Source organism: Mustelus asterias, chromosome 13 (assembly GCF_964213995.1).
Source record: "Mustelus asterias chromosome 13, sMusAst1.hap1.1, whole genome shotgun sequence".
Classification (NCBI taxonomy): domain Eukaryota; kingdom Metazoa; phylum Chordata; class Chondrichthyes; order Carcharhiniformes; family Triakidae; genus Mustelus; species Mustelus asterias.
Genome location: NC_135813.1, coordinates 15876861 through 15898902, shown reverse-complemented (window position 1 = coordinate 15898902; position 22042 = coordinate 15876861). Strand labels below are relative to the sequence as shown.

At 41.1% G+C, this 22042-nt stretch overlaps 1 protein-coding gene across 4 annotated transcripts in view; it reads right to left on the bottom strand.

Moving 5' to 3' along the window:
* Positions 1-22042, bottom strand: part of LOC144502464 (disabled homolog 2-interacting protein-like) — a 398032-nt gene that overhangs the window by 28607 nt on the left and 347383 nt on the right. For all 4 annotated transcript variants that reach the window (XM_078226399.1, XM_078226400.1, XM_078226401.1 and 1 more), the window contains 3 exons: positions 20312-20513; positions 18637-18818; positions 14017-14899 (listed from right to left, as the gene is read on the bottom strand). In XM_078226399.1, coding sequence (XP_078082525.1) covers positions 14017-14899; positions 18637-18818; positions 20312-20513 — 1267 coding nt within the window. The remainder of the gene's footprint in view (positions 1-14016; positions 14900-18636; positions 18819-20311; positions 20514-22042) is intronic.

Below are 22042 nucleotides of genomic sequence, written 5' to 3'. Positions count from 1 at the left end.
GTAGGGATATGGGGATAGGGCCTGGGTGGGATTGTGGTCGGTGCAGACTCGATGGGCCGAATGGCCTCTTTCTGCACTGTAGGGTTTCTATGATTTCTATGATACTTAAGTATTGTTCTGAGAAACTATCCCAAATATATTTGATGAAATCATCAAGGCTACCTTTGTCAATTTAATTTGTTCACTCTATATGAAATTTAAAATCACATAGGCTCAGTGCAGGGCATTTCTTGCATGTTATTTATTGATTTATACACTGCTCCACCACTACAGTTAGGTGGCCTGGAAAACCTATTCCACCAGTGACTTGTTTCCTTTGCTACTTCTTATTTCACCCAATCTTAATCATCTTGATCTTCTGAGCCATGATCACTTCTCACTACTGTATTGATTTCATCCTTTATTAATGGAGCAACACCGTCTCATTTTCCTTTCTTCCTATCATTCTGAAATGTCAAATACCCTTGAATATTCAAGCTCCAAGCCCTGATCACCTTGCAACCACATCTCCATCATGGCTATCATATCATAATGTGAGTGCTGTGTGCGTTCAAAGAGCTTTTAATTCTGTCCTTCTACCATTTTTCCTCTACTCTGACCTCTATTTGTTATTACACTCTTACCTCTGTATACTCTGTCCCTTCTTGTCACACTCCTATCATTCCCCTTATCGCTACCCTGCCCTATTGCCTTGTCCCTTCCCATTAAATTTTGAGATCTCTCCTCACATGAATAATCCTCCCCCACTATTTCATTTGAAGCCCTCTTTACAGTCCTAGTTATACAATTCACTAGGACAATGTTGTTATCAGATTATCAGCCAGAAAAGTTCCAGGAAAGGATGAATTGAGTACAACAGAATTTCATTCCAGTTGAGTGTTGTTTTCTAAATAGAAACATTAAAAATTGGAAGTAATTCACTTTTGTGGCAGTCAGTGATAATGATTTTTTTTTGGAAAATTTTGATGTCTTTCTATCAGAGGGAGCTTGTGAGAGGTTTGTGTACACAGGAACAACTTGCTTGTAATTTGGTCATGGTGTAGTGGTCCAATTAGTGAAACACTGGAGTATTAAAGTCTGAACATGGGAATGGAGTTTTGAATCCTAGTCCGAAGCAACAGTTTCATTCAGAATCTCCTACCCAGTCTCGGGGAGAAGCAAAGAGGGAAATCTGTTTAGAGTCCTCACCACAGCAGTAAAATGTCTCTCTGCACCAGCTTAACCAGGGATTCCTGGCGTCTACAAAGTTCTACTGATGGTTCAGTGGATAAATTCATGTCCAATAAGTAACTGAGCCATCTGGACCAGGACGATCTCACGTTCCTTTCCATGACATTTGGTAAACTATAATTCATATAATCCATTTAGTGTCAGTCAATATATTTAATATTCACATCTGCTCAGACTTAATATTCAAAACCTTGATATTTTATTAACCCCACCATCACCAATGGTTAGGTCACAAAACACCTGTTTCGAGAGCACAAATCAAATATTCTGATGCGATATTCATTTATTGCGACTATTTCACTTTAACTGTAATGTTTGATGTTATTTAACACTGATATATAAATACTGGTGGAAAATATTTCCAGTTAATTTATTTAATTTGCTACATTGAGTAATAATTTAACAACTATATTATATTTTAATGTATGTATTCCTATGAGAATTATACAATTTGGTTGTAATTTATTGGTTAAATTAGTATTTAACATTTAAATATATTTATTAAACCCAGAGAAATGACACGAGCGATACAAACAAATATCAGACTTTCATTTTAAGTTATCAGTATCAAATTCATACTTTTCCTGTTGATCTCTGAGGGATTCTTTGAAAATCATGAGCTGGACTTAAATATTTCTACATAAACATCGACTCCTCTTGCTACTTTCTGATCAAGTGCAGGCAATCTGTTACCAGGTTTCCACTGTTCTTGGACCCACTAAAGGATTTGATGAATCTGTGGGTGACCCCTGGCTTGCTGAGGGCTCAGGACCTTTGTATCAGAATTTTGGGAAGTTGGCGATTGGGTGTGGGAAACTGTCTGAGATTCCGGATGATTTAGCTCAGCAAATTCTTTTGGATGTTTGTACCCTTTGGAACTAATTGGATGAAAATTCTTAGATGCGGTTAGGCTGCCTCATGCTGTGATGATTAATTATCTCAACAAATCTAATGATTCGCAGGATTTGTGGCATGGCTACTACAACAAGAACCATTTTAAGGTGCATTTGCTTGGATATTTTGAGCGCAATTTTCAGAATAAAATGAGTGTCACTAACAGCAGGAAAATCTGTGCCTTTCCCGCTGCCATTAGCCTTTCCTGGCAAGGCTAAAGAGGAGCGATTCAATGACACTCAGAAATTATTTTGGAGAGGGGCGAGTTTTTGCACTGGCTTTGAGAGGGGCGGGGCCAAAAATGCTGACAGGTCTTGCTCCTCAGAGATTGCGGTGCCATTTTTAAAGGCTGCCCTGATCTCAAAGAACGGTGACAGGATCCCCCTCCCCCCACAACACTCATCCCGACTCCCCCCAGACAAGAGGGACACCCCCAACCCTTCAAAACACAGGGACAACCTCTCTCCCACCACTAAATGCTCAGGTTCCCCTCCCACACAACCCAGGTATCAGGGTGACCCAAACTCACCCTTCCCCATCCTCTCTGGTATCATTCCTTCTCCCCACCCCCTCCAAAGAGAGCGACATTCTGCTATGGGTTCACCAAAGGCCCCACCCCCTTGAGGTCCCCCTTGGCAGGGTCAACCTGACACTGCCCTCATGCACCCTAACACTGCCAGGGCCAACCTTTCACCATCAGGACGCCAGGGGCATTACTTAGGAAGTGAACAGCTCCCTCACCACCCTGGGGCTCCAAAGTCCTCAGTGCCCCCCCACCCCCCTATGGTCATCACGTCTATACAGTGGCAGCAGCCAGGTCCTCATTGAGGAACCCCTACACTTCACTGCTTTGCGTGGTGCCAACTACTTACATGGTGGAACACCACCTCTAGTGCTGGCATTCTATTCAGGCAGAAGATGTCCTGAAATATCAGCTTAAAATAAAATTGTGGTTATCCAGAGCACCTGCCCTTACTGTAATCCACTTTTAAAATGAAAATATCCACAATGAAAAAAACTGTGGTTAGAGAATAGCTGTTCTTTCTTAACCAGTTCAAATGATAGGAAAAAAAATGCAGTTAGAGAACATGGTTGCTCAAAAGAGGGACTACTTCATTGTTAATGGATCTTGGAAGAGCTTGTGTAAATAAACAACCCCACTGCCTGCTTTGAACTAGCCTGGACCTGTCAATCAAAAGGGTTGTGAAAATTAATGGAGCGGGAAGTAATGGTATAAACAAACAGAGCTACTAGCTGCTTTGAAATGGACTGGAGCTGTCAATCCAAAGGAGTTCAAAGAACTTAACAGACTATCTGTGACTACTCTATGCTCCGAGGGATTCCTTGCTTTGAAATGGACCGGAGCTGCGAAACCAAAGGTTTTCAAATGTTCATGGGACATAAATGTTTATACGAATTAAGGACTTCACAGCAATTCAAAGCTATAGAGAGATGATTCTCAAGGTCAATCCGAAAGTAGCTACCTGAACCCCATCCTGGGGAAAACCCTCTTCCCCGAGGTCAACCCGTTTCTCACTAGTCTGAGCCCCTCCAACTTCCAGGTACTTTGAAGGAACCCCCTCTGCAGTCTGGCAGTGGTTGCATAGCCCATGGGCAGCATGACTGAAGTACATACCTCCTGCTCCCCCTGGCACCTGGTCCTCACTTTTAAGGGCCAGTGGCGATTGGCGCCCACAGGATTTGCAGCTGGGGCAGTCAGGAGCATCCTGGGAGGCTGTAGCATTCCACTTCAATCTTGCTAACGAGATCAAAATGGATGCTAATGAGTTCTGATCAGGTTCTCACTGTTTCTGGGCAAGAACCTGATCTCGCCCAGAGGGAGCAGGCCGGGAGATTTGCGACAGGCTTGACACCCAGTGAGAATCCCGTCTTGGCCCTCACGCCAGGTTCAATGGGTCATCCGGAATCCTGGCTGGGGCCAATGGCCCAGGAGAATCCCCCCCCCCCCCCGTTCTGTAAATAGACACAGTTTTTGTTCTTCTGTTTAGACCAACACTCTATTCTCTCTGTAAAACCTCATCAATAAGATTTTAAATAAAAGCCATTAAATTAGAATCAAAACTTCCGCTGGCTAGTGATCATTACTGTTCTATGATATTGTTTGGTTAATATTGTTTGTGCATCTTCTGATTAAGAGGTTGCCAAGTCTATGATGAACTCTTGAAATTACTTTCGGGATTACACATTAAAATACTTTCTCATCATTATGAGAAGTAAAGTACAAATTACAATTCTTGATTTCCTGCGTTATATATTGTACATAAAGTCAAATTAGTTGTAAACTTAGCTTAAACAGCTTCTGGTTTTATTCATCCATTATTATGGCTGAAATACCAGATCTTTACTTGAAATAAATTATGTTTAAAGACTCTATCTCATTTGAATTTTTCATTTGCAATAAATGTATTTGAGTACCATTATCAGCCTTTGGCCATGATCAGAAGATCAGTGTGAAAGAGAGAAGAGCTGCTGCTGACAGCAGAAGAATACTATCTCTATGGAAACAAGCTGACTGATTCTGGGATATTTTTAAAATTGTATTAATACCCTAAATGGCTAATGGGCAAAATATTACTAGCTACTTAACAAGCAAGCTTGCAGAAACTCAAATGTTCAGTCAGGTAACCTATTCTTGACCTGCATGCATGATCAGCACAGTATTAAGATTGAGTTTTCATGGATTGCCTCAAGTGGGTCTCTGTGTTTCTGAGATACAACATAATTCCCACTTAAACAAATTACCGTCTAAGGCTTCAATGTTTAGACTGATTAAAGCAAAACAGAAAAGCCACATTATTTTAGAAACGTATATTATGTTAAACTGAACTGTAAATGATATTGATCATTCTCTAACAATGTATTTAATTGAATCAATGTATTGATTCTTCAGGTTAACACCTTCCACTATAAACTAATGATAGGGAAAATTCAGGATTTTTAACACAAAGTAGAAATGAATGTGAAAATGTTCATTAATCAACCAGATTTCTGGATTTAATTTAGTGCTACTCAGTGAGTAAGGTGTTGGTATTTAGAATTTCTGGGGCTACTTTCCCCACCTCACAGGCAATTCTGGATTATTTGGGTGCAGTTAAAATTGGCCAGTGTATCGCCGTTGAGATTTGCAACACTAGAGTCTGTACTCATTGTTCCACTGGAGCAAGCAGAGAGGGAGTGATTGGAGGCAGGAGTGCTGGTGAGAGATTGATTGAATTATTTATTTATTTAATTAATCAGTTAGTGTGTGTTTTTTTTTTGGCCTTTACTTTTGTAGTAGTATTTTTCTTAAGTTTAAAGTGAAAACCGGAAGTGGGCTGCGTGGGAAGGGAGTGTGGGAGTCTGGGAAGGGTTTTTTAAGCGTGCGAAGTATAAAAGGTAGGCTGCAGTATACAGCGGGCAGCGTCGGGAGCGGGCAGTGGAGTGTGTGGGAAGCAGAGTGTGAGCTATAAGGCTTTGGCTCACAGGGCTTTGGGGGACAGGGCGAGCAGGGGTGAGTTTAATTCATTTTTGCTGTTTCTCCCTGGTACTGGCAAGGTATCTAGAGGGGATGGGTGTGCAGGCAGTGCTATGTTCCTCTTGCACTATGTTTGAGGTGAGGGACGACAACAGTGTCCCTGCTGATTACACCTGTGGGAAGTGCACCCATCTGCAGCTCCTCCAAAACCGTGTTAGGGAACTGGAGCTGGAGTTGGATGAACTTAGGATCATTAGGGACGCAGAGGTGACCATAGACAGAAGCTTTAGGGATACAGTTACTCCGAGGAATGAAAATAGATGGGTGACGGTGAGAGGGGCTGGGAGGAAGCAGTCAGTGCAGGGATCCCCTGTGGTCGTTCCCCTTAGCAACAAGTATTCCGCTTTGGATACGGTTGAGGGGGACGACATACCAGTGGTGAGCCGCAGTGACAGGATCCTCAGCACTGTGTCCATCTCTGTGGCTCGGGAGGGTAAGGGGGAGAGCGGGAGGGCAATAGTTATTGGGGACTCGTTAATTAGAGGGATAGATAGGAGGTTCTGTGGCAGCAAAAGAGACTCACGGATGGTATGTTGCCTACCGGATGCTAAGGTCTGTGACGTCTCGGACCGTGTTTTCCGGATTCTTAAGGGGGAGGGGAAACAGTCACAAGTCGTGGTACACATTGGCACCAACGACATAGGTAAGAGAAGGGACGGGGATTTAAAACAGGAATTTCGGGAGCTGGGCTGTTCGCTGAGAGCCAAGACAAAACATGTGGTCATCTCTGGTACGTTGCCGGTGCCACGTGATAGTGAGTTGAGGAACAGGGTGAGAGTGCAGTTAAACATGTGGTTGCAGGGATGGTGTAGGTATGGGATTTAAAACAGGAATTTCGGGAGCTGGGCTGTTAGCTGAGAGCCAAGACAAAACATGTGGTCATCTCTGGTACGTTGCCGGTGCCACGTGATAGTGAGTTGAGGAACAGGGAGAGAGTGCAGTTAAACATGTGGTTGCAGGGATGGTGTAGGAGGGAGGGTTTCAGATACGTAGACAATTGGAACACATTCTGGGGAAGGTGGGACCGGTACAAACAGGACGGGGTGCACCTGAACCAGAGGGGCACCAATATCCTGGGAGGGAAATTTGATACGGCTCTTCAGGGGGGTTTAAACTAATTTGTCAGGGGAGTGGGAAAAGGAGTTGTAGTCCAGAAGTCAGTGTTGAGGGTGGTGAGGTATTGGGGAAGGTATCAGGGTCAAGGGTGGGTACCGGTAGACAGGAAGGTGGGTTGAAGTGTGTCTACTTCAATGCAAGGAGCATCCGGAACAAGATAGATGAACTTGGGGCGTGGATTGGTACTTGGGACTACGATGTTGTGGCCATTACGGAGACGTGGGTAGAACAAGGACAGGAATGGTTGTTGGACGTTCCGGGGTATAGATGTTTCAGTAAGTGTAGGGAAGCTGGTAAAAGAGGTGGAGGAGTAGTATTGTTAATCAAGGATAGTTTAACGGCTGCGGAAAGGCACTTCGAGGGGGATCTGCACACTGAGGTAATATGGGCTGAGGTTAGCAATAGGAAAGGAGCGGTCACGTTGTGAGGAGTTTACTATAGGCCCCCAAATAGTAATAGAGATGTGGAGGAAGAAATTGCTAAGCAGATTATGGATATGTGTGGGGGTCGCAGGGTAGTTGTCATGGGGGACTTTAACTTTCCAAATATTGACTGGAACCTTTGTAGGTCAAATAGTTCTGATGGGGCAGTTTTTGTGCAGTGTGTGCAGGAGGGTTTCCTGACACAATATGTGGATAGGCCGACAAGAGGTGAGGCCACATTGGATTTGGTACTGGGAAATGAACCGGGCCAAGTATTCGATTTGGTTGTGGGACAGCACTTTGGAGATAGTGACCACAATTCGGTGTCTTTTGTTATTGTAATGGAGAGGGATAGGGCCGTGCGGCAGGGCAAGGTTTACAATTGGGGGAGAGGTAATTATGATGCGATTAAGCAAGAATTAGGGGGCATAAGTTGGGAACAGAAACTGTCAGGGAAAGGCACTCATGAAAAGTGGAACTTTTTCAAGGAACAAATACTGGGTGTCCTTGATAGGTATGTCCCTGTCAGGCAGGGAGGAAATGGCCGAGTGAGGGAACCATGGTTCACGAAAGAGGTGGAATGTCTTGTGAAAAGGAAGAGGGAAGCTTATGTAGGGATGAGGAAACAAGGTTCAGATGGCTCGATTGAGGGTTACAAGTTAGCAAGGAACGAGCTGAAAAAGGGGCTTAGGAGAGCTAGGAGGGGACATGAGAAGTCCTTGGCGGGTCGGATCAAGGAAAACCCCAAGGCTTTTTACTCTTATGTGAGGAATAAAAGAATGACCAGGGTGAGGTTAGGGCCGGTCAAGGACAGTAGTGGGAACTTGTGTATGAAGTCAGTAGGGACAGGCGAGATGATGAATGAATACTTTTCTTCAGTGTTCACCAAGGAGAGGGGCCATGTTTTTGAGGAAGAGAAAGTGTTACAGGCTAATAGGCTGGAGGAAATAGATGTTTGGAGGGAGGATGTCCTGGCAGTTTTGAATAAACTGAAGGTCGATAAGTCCCCTGGGCCTGATGAAATATATCCTAGGATTCTTTGGGAGGCAAGGGATGAGATTGCAGAGCCTTAGGCTTTGATCTTTGGGTCCTCACTGTCCACGGGGATGGTGCCAGAGGACTGGAGAGTGGCAAATGTTGTTCCTCTGTTTAAGAAAGGGAATAGAAATGACCCTGGTAATTATAGACCGGTTAGTCTTACTTCGGTGGCTGGTAAATTGATGGAAAAGGTCCTTAGGGATGGGATTTACGACCATTTAGAAAGATGCGGATTAATCTGGGATAGTCAGCATGGATTTGTGAAGGGCAAGTCGTGTCTCACAAATTTGATAGAATTTTTTGAGGAGGTAACTAAGTGTGTTGATGAAGGTAGGGCAGTTGATGTCATATACATGGATTTTAGTAAGGCGCTTGATAAGGTCCCCCATGGTCGGCTTATGATGAAAGTGAGGAGGTGTGGGGTAGAGGGAAAGTTGGCTGATTGGATAGGTAACTGGCTGTCTGATCGAAGACAGAGGGTGGTGGTGGATGGAAAATTTTCGGATTGGAGGCAGGTTGCTAGCGGAGTGCCACAGGGATCAGTGCTTGGTCCTCTGCTCTTTGTGATTTTTATTAATGACTTAGAGGAGGGGGCTGAAGGGTGGATCAGTAAATTTGCTGATGACACCAAGATTGGTGGAGTAGTGGATGAGGTGGAGGGCTGTTGTAGGCTGCAAAGAGACATAGATAGGATGCAAAACTGGGCTGAAAAATGGCAAATGGAGTTTAACCCTGATAAATGTGAGGTGATTCATTTTGGTAGGACTAATTTAAATGTGGATTACAGGGTCAAAGGTAGGGTTCTGAAGACTGTGGAGGAACAGAGAGATCTTGGGGTCCATATCCACAGATCTCTAAAGTTTGCCACTCAAGTGGATAGAGCTGTGAAAAAGGCCTATAGTGTGTTAGCTTTTATTAACAGGGGGTTGGAGTTTAAGAGCCGTGGGGTTATGCTGCAACTGTACAGGACCTTGGTGAGACCACATTTGGAATGTTGTGTGCAGTTCTGGTCACCTCACTATAAGGAGGATGTGGAAGCGCTGGAAAGAGTGCAGAGGAGATTTACCAGGATGCTGCCTGGTTTGGAGGGCAGGTCTTATGAGGAAAGGTTGAGGGAGCTAGGGCTGTTCTCTCTGGAGCGGAGGAGGCTGAGGGGAGACTTAATAGAGGTTTATAAAATGATGAAGGGGATAGATAGAGTGAACGTTCAAAGACTATTTCTTCGGGTGGATGGAGCTATTGCAAGGGGGCATAACTATAGGGTTCACGGTGGGAGATATAGGAAGGATATCAGAGGTAGGTTCTTTACGCAGAGAGTGGTCGGGGTGTGGAATGGACTGCCTGCAGTGATAGTGGAGTCAGACACTTTAGAAACATTTAAGCGGTTATTGGATAGGCACATGGAGCACACCAGGATGATAGGGAGTGGGATAGCTTGATCTTGGTTTCAGATAAAGCTCGGCACAACATCGTGGGCCGAAGGGCCTGTTTTGTGCTGCAATGTTCTATGTTCTATTCTGACTGGGAGTACAGTGCTCTAAGTGCTATAGATACTTGTGACATTTCTATAAACATTTGGGTAGTACATTAAAGGGCGGCAAAACTAATTATTTTGAATGTTTTAAAAATTAATTTGTAAATTAAGGTCCATCGAGATACCGAAATGGGAGGTTTTTCCAATGCTGGAATTGCTTCAATCTAACCTCTTCCAAGAATTATGAACTAGATTCATAATCACAATTCAAATGGTTATTACTTAGAGTAAATTTAGAGCTTCTGGTTGGAAATAACTTCTGATATGCATTTTAGGTGCTTCAGTAACAGAAATTATATTACCGGCTAAATGTAGGCACATGCTCAATGTAGCTCTAACAATTATTTCTTCTCACTTTGCTATCATTAAAAGTAAAATGATAATGAGGCATGATAATTGCAGAAGAATGGAATAATGTTTAATACTCCTATGTCAGCTGTAGCACATTGCAGAGTAAAGTTCCCTCTAACTTGTCCCTGAGCACTCCAGCTAACTAGGTACTGGACTGAAACTGCACTCCTTTCAAGGAGTATCTGATTGAGGAGACTTTTGTCCGATCACTTTAAACTAGATTGGAATGCTCGCCCCTGGAGGAGAAGTGCCAGTGGTTAATGTCATTGTGGCAATGTCAATTGCCTCAAATAATGATCACTCCTCAATAATTGAGATTTTAACAAATGACTTTGGATGACTATGTTAGATCACTGATGGAATGAGTAGATGACATTGCAGCATTCAGGTAGCTTGATACAGAAAGTGAACATGATACGCAAAACATGGGGTAACTCTTAATTCATGAGCTGAACATAACTCTGCTGAACAGCATAGCAATAGAGATCTAGTCAAGAGGGGAGGGAAGAATTGAATATTATTGTAGTGAATCTATAATCTCCCTTTTAAATCTGTCTAATATTTGTTCAATACTTTGATAATAATGAACAATTTTACATGCTGTATTTATTATTATGTGACTCTCCCATGATACTGCATACATTAAGTCAAACAAGGACATTATGCCAGATATTATTCTGTTGCTAAAGTGCAAGTCCATGTTGTATTAAGGTTAATTGATATGAAGTGCTCACTGGGTAAGATCAAACATAGCTCAGTTAGGATGTTACCGACATTGTGGCTCCAAGAATCCCTTTTAATGGGAGGTTTGTTGCTATAATTTCTCATTATTGCACTTGTTTATTTATTCATCTTTTTCAGGAATGACATAAATTTGCATGAGACAGTGCGAAAAATGGTTCACGTGACGAACAGTGCACACAAAATTAATATAAATATTGACGACCTGTAAAGAAAATAAAGTGGATAGATTATTGGGTTCCGATAATCAGACAACAGGCATTAATCAGATAAATCCTGCACTGTAAACATACAAAAATGTCAGTATTAAAAACCATCAAATCTATTCCAACTAAACATAACACAGATACAAACCACTAATTCATCCCCATGCCAATAAATCTCTTATAACAGGCAAAGAAAAAGCAGCTGGGATTTTATGACATCACCACCCCACTCCCCCACCATTGCTGTGATTTTTCCAGGAAGGTAGCAGTTGACTAATGGCCAGTTAAGAGCCTATTCCTGCTGCTTTTGGATCAGCACCACACCATACGGGGAGACTTCCCAATAAAACTAGCTGAAGGCTCTGGGGATTTGTGATCAGGCACCCAATGAACCATTGGCCCCCACCTGCCCCACCAGGGTTCTGCCTCCACTGGAAGCCCATTTCTGCCATCCCCATCCTCATGATTGATCTCCATGCTTCTTCCCAAACTTGCCAGAGGCTTGCTTATTGACCCTGGCAAGCCCTGATCCCGCTTACCTGCACTCTGGGCCTCCAAGCAGCACTTGGAGGTGTGACACCTTGCCTTAAGGGGTAGAGGCCACAACTAATGCCTGCTCAAAGTAAAATCCAGTTGTGGCTTCCAGAGCTGGCAGAGGCAGGGGTTTAGTACTGACATTTTGGCCAGTGGACAGAGTCATTGCAGCCCCACCAAATCTCGGCCTATGGCTTAAACATATCTCTTTAAGCCTTTATTTGTCTAAAATAAACAAATCCAATTCTGACCTCTATGGCTAGGAATCATTGTGTATATTCACTGGTACCTAGAAATCTGACACTATGTATGGGTACCAAACCATTAGACATAGGAGCAGAAATAGGCCATTTGGCCCATCAAGTTTGCTCTGCCATTCAATGAGATCATGATTGATCTGTTAATTCTCAAATCCACTTTCCTGCCTTATCCCCATAACCTTTGATTCCCTTAATGATTAAAAATCTGCGTATCACAGCCTTGAACATACTTAACGACCCAGCCTCTACAACCCTCTGTGGTAAAGAATTCCAGATTCACCACCCTCAAAGAAGAAATTCCTCCTCATCTGTTTTAATTGGCAACCCTTTACTCTGCGATTATGCCCTCTGGCCCTAGACTCCCCTACAAGGTGGAAAAAAGCCTCTCTGCATTTACCCTGTCAAGCCCCTGAGAATCTTACATGCCTCAATAAGGTCGCTTCTCATTCTTCTAAACTCCAATGAGTACAGACCCAACCTACTCAACGTCTCCTCAAAAGGAAATCCCTCCATATACAGGATCAACCTAGTGAATCTGCTCTGGGCTGCCTCCAATGCCAGTGTATCTTTCCTTAGATAATGAGACCAAAATTGTTCACAGTACTCAGGTGTGGTCTAACCAGTGGCTTGAATGGTGTTAGCAAGACTTCCCTATTTTTATACTCCACTATCTTTGAAATAAAGGCCAAGATTCAATTTGCCTTCTCTATTACCTGCTGAATTTGCATGCTAGCTTTTTGTGATTTATGCACGAGGACTCCCAAATCCCTCTGTACTGCAGCTTTCTGAAGTCTTTTCCCATTTAAGTAATGTTCAGCTCCTTTATTCTTCCCATCAAAGTACAAAATTTAACATTTTCCTACATTATATTCCATCTGCCAAGTTTTTGCTCACTCACTTAACCTGTCTATATCCCTCGGTGGATTCTTTGTGTCATCCTCACCAATTGCCTTCCCACTTATTTTTGAGTCATCCGCAAACTTAGCATAGTACATTCACTTCCCAAATATAGGTGGAATACTTGAAATGTGAATGAACCAAAACTTGGTACAAGCCAAATACAGTTCTTTTAGCTTTACTTTCAATAATACTAGCAGTTGAACCTGAAATCCTGTTTGCCTTCTCTTTAATCACCTCACATTGCTTATGCACCTTTAATGAGTTATCAATTCTCTTCATTTTAACCTTTAACAGGTGGCTCTGCATGTTATAAATATGCTTTGTATTTCCCCAATGTGTTATTTGACACAAATGGGCCAATTCTGCTCAATTATCTAAATTGGTCTGCAACCTTTGACTTACTACAAATTGGATTTGAATGTCATTGGTGAATGGGTCCATTAATACTTTAATTCATATAATTATAATGAAAGTCATGTCCACTGCCTTAACTCAACTGTTAAACCAATGGCACAAATGATTATGTCACATATTCCCATGGACCCTTACAGAAAGTTGACAACCACTTAGAGCATATTTATCATAGAAAACTGTCCCAAGGCACTTCAAAGGGTTGTAATCAAAAAAAAGGATGCAGAGACAAAGAAGATTTTAGGAGGAATGACTAAAAATTTGATTAGAGGTGAATTTTACAGGAAGATCTTACAAATTGTAAGTTTACTAGTTATTGGGCGAAAGTGGTTTGTATGATGTTTCAAATAATTTTATCAGGTCTGTGGAGCAACTTGAATGAAAGACATATGTTCCATGGTTAAAGAAAATATAAATAAATTAACTGTGATGTTTGGTACATTATTAGATCTCCTCGAGCTTCTCCCCTTTCAAAAACATGTGCAAGGGAGAGAGACAGAACGGAAACATGTGCTTATATTTCTTGACAAATATGTACCGAGTATACATGTCGCACTGAGAAAACATCTACAGATTAATGCTGATATATCTCTTGACATAAGGTAACAGAGGATCCTTGGTTTAAGCAGCATAACGTACATCTTAGAATTCCAATGAAGACTTAAACTTGGTCTAAGTTCTTAGAATGGAACCCCAAACTTTCACTACAAGCACTACCTACTCCTCCTCACTACTACTTTCACTCAATTTCTCAAGGTATTAATACAGCACAACTACAGCTTAATTCTAGCCTACATTTACTTTCCTAAAAAATTTGTAGACAATTGATGATAGAACCACTAACCTGTTTGTGCATTGTGCGTTGTTTCATTTCAGGACTATCACCTTTGGAGGATGACGATTGCTGTCGCAGCTTTGTCCCAGTGCCCGGCCATTCTGATGAAGATGGTGTAATACCTCCACTGGAAGGCCTTGGATACTGAGGGGGGTTGAATAGTAAGGCTGGTGGTGTCCTACCTCTAGCTGCCGGTGGAGGTTGATCTATTCGGCGCTGGGGGCCTGCGCTGTTCTGACGTGGTACTGAAGTCTGGGGTATTTTTTCTGTTAGGGAAAGTTGTCTTCTTGTGAATTCCCCAGAACGCCTGGTAAAGTCTTCTGTGCTTGTATGGCTATGAAAAATTGGTTTGTTGGCCCCCAGTTCTTCATTATTGCTGTGTGAGCTAATAGAGCTGTGACATTCTGATCCTGAGTCTGCCACTCCACGTGGTGAAACTGGAATACCTGCTGCCATCTGATACACTGGGTTTTGAAAAGACAATGGTGCCAAAAGTTGTGGCCTTCCTGGTGTGCTATCCGCATTAGGGGTGCTCGCTGTTTGTCCAGGCTTTCGGCCTACATTCGCAGGCCCAGGCCCAGGCCCACTTGATGCTGCATTCTGTGGTGGTCTTGGAGGCCACATTGCCGGTAAATGCCCACTGGAGCCTTGGCTGTCATTTAGGGATTCACCTGTATTGGGAGCACTTGTCGTACTATCCAAACTGCGGTTCTCTTGCAAATCAACCATTGAAATACTTTTATTGCCATTTGGCATCTGTTGTTCTGCTTCATTGGCTTCAGAATAGCTTGAGCTGCGAGCAGGGGATGGCTGTACTGCAGAGGACCTTGTGACAAAAAACAAGTCCTTGTTTTCTGGGGTAGGGGAGGGTAACCTTGTACAGTCTAATAAACTGAAAGGGGAAGAAATCAGATAACATTGGGAGTTTCTTACCAAATAAATTCAACAAATAAATTATTTCCAATTATTTATATCATCTAATCTATGTCGCCAAACTTGGCAAATGTCAGTTTTAGCTTTAGAAATAAAGACTACAAGGAGTAAACCTCCGCAATAAATGACTGTTCCATTTTTAACTGCATTTCTATACATCGCCTAAGAAAGCTAAGCATTTTTCAGTCAGAATTTATATTTTTAATGGCATATTGAAAACGTTACACATATTTTATCAATAATTTCATTTTTACATAGTTGTTTTAAAATGTGTAGGACAAATGGGACGGCTGGTTTCCAGCAACCTTTTAACAACCTCTCTTTTGGGAATTTTCTCATCTCTCCTATCCTTGAAGTACTTTGTTGGACCAGCAAAGGGGAGCGATCACCTTCTGGCATCTCACCTTTGTTGGTGCAACTCATCCATAAGCTTTGATAGTGCCCACTGAATGGTTATTCAACCATGAAAGGCATCATAATCAACCCATGATCCTGTCCCCACTTGGTGGCCACAGTCCACTTTTCATTGGGTAGTAATCAGGATCAGGAACCATCCTTAACCCACATGCACAGTGGCCAAAGTAGTACCCTTTTGAGATTACTCAAGGCCAGCTACTGTCTTTACAAATAAAATTATCATGGGAAAGAGGGGGTGTAAAAATCCAAAAAAAATTAGTGCCCTCAGATAATTATTACTAAATGGTTTACAATTTCCTGATCAGAGTACAAAATGCCTCTTCATGATAAGGCATCAAACTTATTAATATATAGGGTCCTTACACACCATCTTATGACTGGGATGTATTATGCTGGGATGTTGGTATTTAAATTACAACTTACTTTCAGTGAAAGGAGATGAATATCTAATAGCAAAGGGCATTTAACAGAAAGATTCCAATGGTCAAATTCCTCCTCCTGCTGCCCTGCCCAACTGTTGCCACCCACCACTACATAGGAGGTCTTAGAAATTGTGTTTTAGAAAGTAGTCAAAGAGAAGAGTGCACCCTGGTGTGAAAATGTCACTGTAATTGGAAAATCACTTGCTTTGAAGCATTGTCAAAGGTTTTTTTTCCTGAGACCTTTAGAATCCACACACAGCAAACCTGTCCATCAGGTGATAAAAAAAAAACTTGGATAGGTCAGTCAAGTATCTTACCCTGAAAAAATTCCCAACCGGAAAAATGGAGTATGTTCTCAAATAGTAACATAAAGCATGAATGCATTTTTGCCAATTTAATTTCACACACCCCCCCCCCCCCCCCGGCAGGGAAAAAAAATATCTCCATTATTTTGGAACAACGCAGAGGCTAATTTTTTAAATAACATAATTTTCAAAAAACTCTTCTGGTTTCTTTGGAATTCCTTCCATTTGTTTTCTCCCTCTCTATCCAAGCAGCCTCTTCCCTCGGATGTCATTGACGCAAGTTTCAAGCACTTTATTTAATTTTGTTGAAATGTCTGTTGCCTTCTGGGAGTTCAGTTTACAGTTGCACGAACTTGATGTGCAATTATTTTCAGCAAAGCCATTTGTTTGAAAGGTGCCTGATGATGGGAAGTCTCTTACAGCTCCTGCTTAATTAAGTGATAACTTTGGCTTGTCAGGAGATTACAAGGCAATAAACAGTTCCTATGTTGATTAAGTACGGAAGCTGCAGGCTGAATTACAGCAAGTGCAGACAATCAAATAAAAACACCAAATGCTTAAAATACTCACGTCATCAGATTAAAAAAGAAAGGAGACAGTTTAAACTCTGGGTCTGCATCTGAAATGTTAACCAATCTATTCTTGTTTGGAATGCTGATAGACCTGCTGAGTATTTCTAGAATTTTAAGTATTTATTATTAGACTACACTTTTAAGAATTGGTTGAACATGTATTTAAAACTCTACCAAAATTTATTTACAATATTATAATCTTAATTTAGGCTTTCCTCATCGAAAATGAAATTTCAGAGCTGGCTACTAAATCAGTGCTGATTTTAAAAGGTTTTAAGAAAAAATAACCTAGAACCAGCATCAGCAAATAAAAACTACTAACTGGTTAATCTAACATGAAAGTTGCTCATTTTACAATCAAAAAGATAAATCCTCTAAGGTCATACCTGAACCAATTTACAATACATTATTATACTTCATTTTCCCACAGAAATTTAAAAACAACCAATTCAAATGCCATTATTGGTGATTCAAGTCAAGTTCTTTTGTCCTAATTTTTCTTAACATCCTTTATTCCAAAGCTTTAAAGTTTGGGAGTAAACTCTTGACTTTAATTTCAATGCAACACATTCAGAAAGGCCTGAATTAAGGCCTGAATTTTACTTCCAGGGCGGGAGCGCAGAGTTGGGACAATTCCCAGCTCCACAAACCTGATCTGGGAAAAGATCCCTCCAAAGTTCTGATTTTCGGCCTGGCGGAGGGGGTGTTTGGAGGCTGCCAGGTGCAGAAGCGGGATGAAAGTTCAGCCTCAGTGCTCTGGTACTTTGTTGAGGGTATGGAAAATTGAGTAAAGCAAAAAAGTCCACCAGACCTCTCATTGCCAAACGCTCTCCATGCCAACCCATGTCACCCAACCACCCCATGAACTCTCATACACTCCAATGCTAACCTAGCCCATCCACTCACCACTCTCATGGCCCTTCAGAATCCCAATGAAAACTCAGTGTCAACCCATGCCTCCCAAACAACACTCTTTGCCTTTACAGCATCCATTGAAACACATTCAGTATCCACCATGGATAGATCTCAGGATAGACCCATGATAAGAGAAAATGAAGTTCTATTGATGGATTCACTATTTAAAAGAAACTCATTGATAGAAATCCATTCACTATATTTAAGTTATTTCAAATACTTAATCCCTTTAACAACAAGAATTTGTATTTATAGTCCCACTTGCATGCACTTGGAGCTGTCAATCAAATTGTGACCTTACAGGCACTGGAGTCTGATAATGACAGGTTGTGAAATCAGTCATGCAGTACTAATCCTAAAGTGGTTGCCCTCTGGTGCATGTTAACAGAGTGAAAAAGCAAGCACTGATTTTTTTTAAAACAAACTGCAGACAGTTTTTTCAAATACTAAAGGGCAGGAGATTTAAAACATTGACAACTTGATAGTTTTGTTTCACCAGTCCCTTTGATAATTCCAATACATTTATTCACTTTTTTTTTGCACACATTCATGTCTAATTTTAACAATCCCAAAAACATCTTGCATCTCCCAAAGGTATGCTTGGACCATATCCAAAAGGAAACCATCTTCCAAAAAACTCCGCTAATTTTAGACTTTCTACTACCAGGTCTGAAGTGCAAAAGTTATGTTTTGGACATCCTACTAGCCAAAGTCAGATCAGCCTGAAGGCAGATATACTTGAACATGTGCAGCTGCCTCCGTGAACCACAGATGCACTATTTAGAATCTGCTACCATTTTCCCCAATGAAAATGGTGGGGAGCTGGGTTTGGGCAGGACTTCTAATGTGGGTGTCTGCAAACATTTGTGCAAAGATGGAGAACCTCTATGTGAAAATTCAGGCCAAAAACTACTCTTTCATTTCCTTCTCTATGAACGGTATGTTTTGTCTGTATAGCGCACAAGAAACAACACCTTTCACTATGTTAATACATGTGACAATAATAAATCAAATCAAAAGTACAAAATGACAGCCACAATAAACTGTGATTACATTTGCACTCACCCACTAAATTCATTATCTATCACCATCTTCTGCAGTCCTGAGGATATGCTGCTGTTAGGGGGATTTGGTGTTGAGGTGCATGGGTCAGAGGTTGTTGGCACAGGTACAGCTCCTGGGTTGGTCAGCACAGTGTTGACATCTCTTAAAATACGAGGCAAGGGGCCAAGCTTGGTTGAAGTTGCCTGAAGAAATAAATGTTTGTTTTAACTAAACATAGACAAATGTGTGTATGTCATTTAGTGAAATGGATATGTAAAAGAATGAAGTTCATGATGCCAAACCAATCAGAATAAGTGATTTTAATAACGAATAATTCATCAAATATACAATAGAACCAGCTTTCAAAATCCCAGTAAAATATGAATAAAATATGTATTATGATAGAAGGACATACAAGTGGGACAACAGAAATCCACACCATGAATTCAAATTTCTTCCTTGAAAATTAGAGAAACAATTCAAGGAGTGTGCCTTTCTATTTTAACTTGAGTGTAAGGGCAGGTAATTGTATCTCAGGAAACATGCAACTCCAGCAGAACACTCTGCTGTGTGGGACTGGTTAAAACCTGCATCCTGTTGAAGAGGATCCAAGTTGTACATTTGAGGAAGAAAATGTATTTCATTTCAGGCAAAGAGAATCTGGAAAAGAACTCATAAACAAAATAACCAATAGCCTTTTTGAAAACACACCCACTGTACTTTGATAAAGGCAAAGTACTGCGGATGCTGGAATCTCAAACAAAAACAGAAAATGCTTGAAAATCTCAGCAGGTCTGTCAGCAGGTCTGACAGCATCTGGGGAGACAGGATAGAGCCAATGTTTTGAGTCAGGGTGACGCTTTGCTGCCAGACCTGGTGAGTTTTTCCAGCATTTTCTGTTTTTGTCCCATTATACTTTGTGCGCTCAACTCGCAAAACTTAATTTCACCAGGAATTTTGGTTTTGTTTCTTATGGGACCAACAACCATTTTGATTATATCTCAAGAGCAACTAAACCACATTTGCTACTTCAGCTACAAGAAAATTGCCCCAACAATCCAAGCAGTGCCAAATTGTGGATGATTTCAGTCCATGACGATTGAACTAAAACCTATATGCTTCCTTTTCATTTTCTCAACACCTGTTACGTTTAATAAATTTTTTATGATTGCCTGCAAGCTTTTCCTACCAATTAAATTCCTATGTTCAAATTTAGAATGGAAGTTGACAATGTAAATTCATTACACCATAATTACCCTTCTTGCCTTTAATAGCATTGTAGCATTTCAGTTGTGTTTCTACCAGCTCTGATGCTGTAACTTCCCAATTATTATTCAATTATAAATAGTATAAAATCAAAAGACACTATATGATTTGAAAACAGGAACCTGAATAACATCAGCATACCCTGTTCATCACCACTTTCTCATCCTGCCTCGTCCAAAGACTACATTGGATTTTAATGTTTTGTTTCCAATGCAATGGGTGATCAACTAGTATCTAAACAGAAGCTACACAATATATTAAATGTATACATGGCAACTACAGGACCGGATGCCATATTTTAAAAAAATCTCATGACAAAAAGCAGAGAATTAATAATCATCACACCCAATGTCAATCATCAATTAATTATCTATACAGTGATCCAGCAAATAGCATCCATTGGATTTAGGCGGACAGTATGAAACTACACCTGCTCCATTTGTGAAACCACTTCCCAGAGCAACGAATGCAGGGTGGAAAGTTCTCGGCCCAGATCAATGTAGCCCTCAAATCCTGCTGTGTTTGAAATGGTTTCTGGATTGGAAATTTCCAATAAGAATCGCTGCATGTTGGTCCATTCATGCTCAAGAAATTGATTCATGAAAGACATATATTCTTCCTTGCTACCAAACCTGTTGAAATATCAAGGTCAAAATCTTAATTGTTGTTCATAACTTCTCTACATCAATAGAAATCCGTGCACGAGTCTTAATCTTTAGTGAAATAAAACACCAAAATTACACCAGAGCATTCAACAATAATATCTAATAATTAAAACCCAAGGAGACCGGGTACTTAATGAGATTGCCTAATGTTCCATATATAATAATCTTCATGAACTTCAGTCTTAGACCTTAAATTAAACATGCCTAAAACACAGGGCTTGAATCAAATTCACTCAGGTTATTTTGATCCGCTCCTTGTTTCTCTTATTAACAAAATAAAGTCAATTTTGACCACGGTGACTTTTAACACGGAGCCGACACTTTCATTATTGAGATGGGCTTTCTGCATTGAGCATGGGAAGAAAAGCAGATCAGATAAACAGCTTCCAGAGCTTGTTGGACTAGAAAAGACAGGTTCTGACTGATGGAGTCAGGCTAATAAAGTCTTTTTGCATTGCGCAGAGCAGAGGTGGAATTTCTGAGTTGTCAGGCTTCAGGGAAGGCAGAAAAATGGGAGGAAAGGGAGGAATGGAGCACAAAGGGAGGGGGTGCTAAAGGGACACAAAGTCAGGGGAGGCAGCGTATGGGGCTTGAGATAATATTCACGTCATTCAGACACATGCATGGCAAGAAATTTTATTTTTTGCCTCGGATTTACCATTAAAAAATATGGAATGGATTTTTCTCCCAGCAAAAACAATCATCAAATGATGAACCTGCCAACCAAGTTTAACAGGTTTTAAATTTACTGGCTGGTATAAAACTAACAGCTTGACAGCACAATCATTATCTTCTTTGGTTTGTTTAGCAGTGATTTTCTTACTTTGTTTTGACTCATAGGGTGTAATCTTTGTAGCCAATCATAATCTGTGGTTCCCCATCAGTGAAGTTCCACACTGGGACATACAGATATTGATGGTCAGTAAAAGCAAAGCGACTATTTGCATTCTATACCCTCCCCGGCTCCTCCCATAGTTCCTCATAAGGATATAAAATAAAGCAAAGTCAAAAATTTAACTACTTTGGGTTGGTAGATTCTTACAGTATAATTGTCTAGCATTTAATACCGGTGGTAGTTTAGGAACCCCCCTTGTTTACACCAAATGTTTCATAATGGAGCAAGTGTCTTGTAAATTGAATTGCTCATTGCACCAGAGTGTCACCCATTTGAGCTTGGTTTTATACTTGCATGACTTCATTGCTGGTGTGGGTTCACATAGACTCAAAAGCTAAACTTTGGTATGTCCCAGTCATCGTGGAACAGGCGGCTTTATCATTGTGCTGTTAACAATCTGCACTATACAATCGGCTACTTCTGATTCAAGAACGTGGACAATATAGTATGATAAATACAGAAAACTTTTAATTTTAGAGTGGTATATTGAATAAACTGCATATATAGATTGGCTTGTCTTATGAGGAATATTCATAATATGGCTTCAGCTATGGAAAAGAAAGTGTGCACATACATGCACATATGTTTGCATATTTGTGTA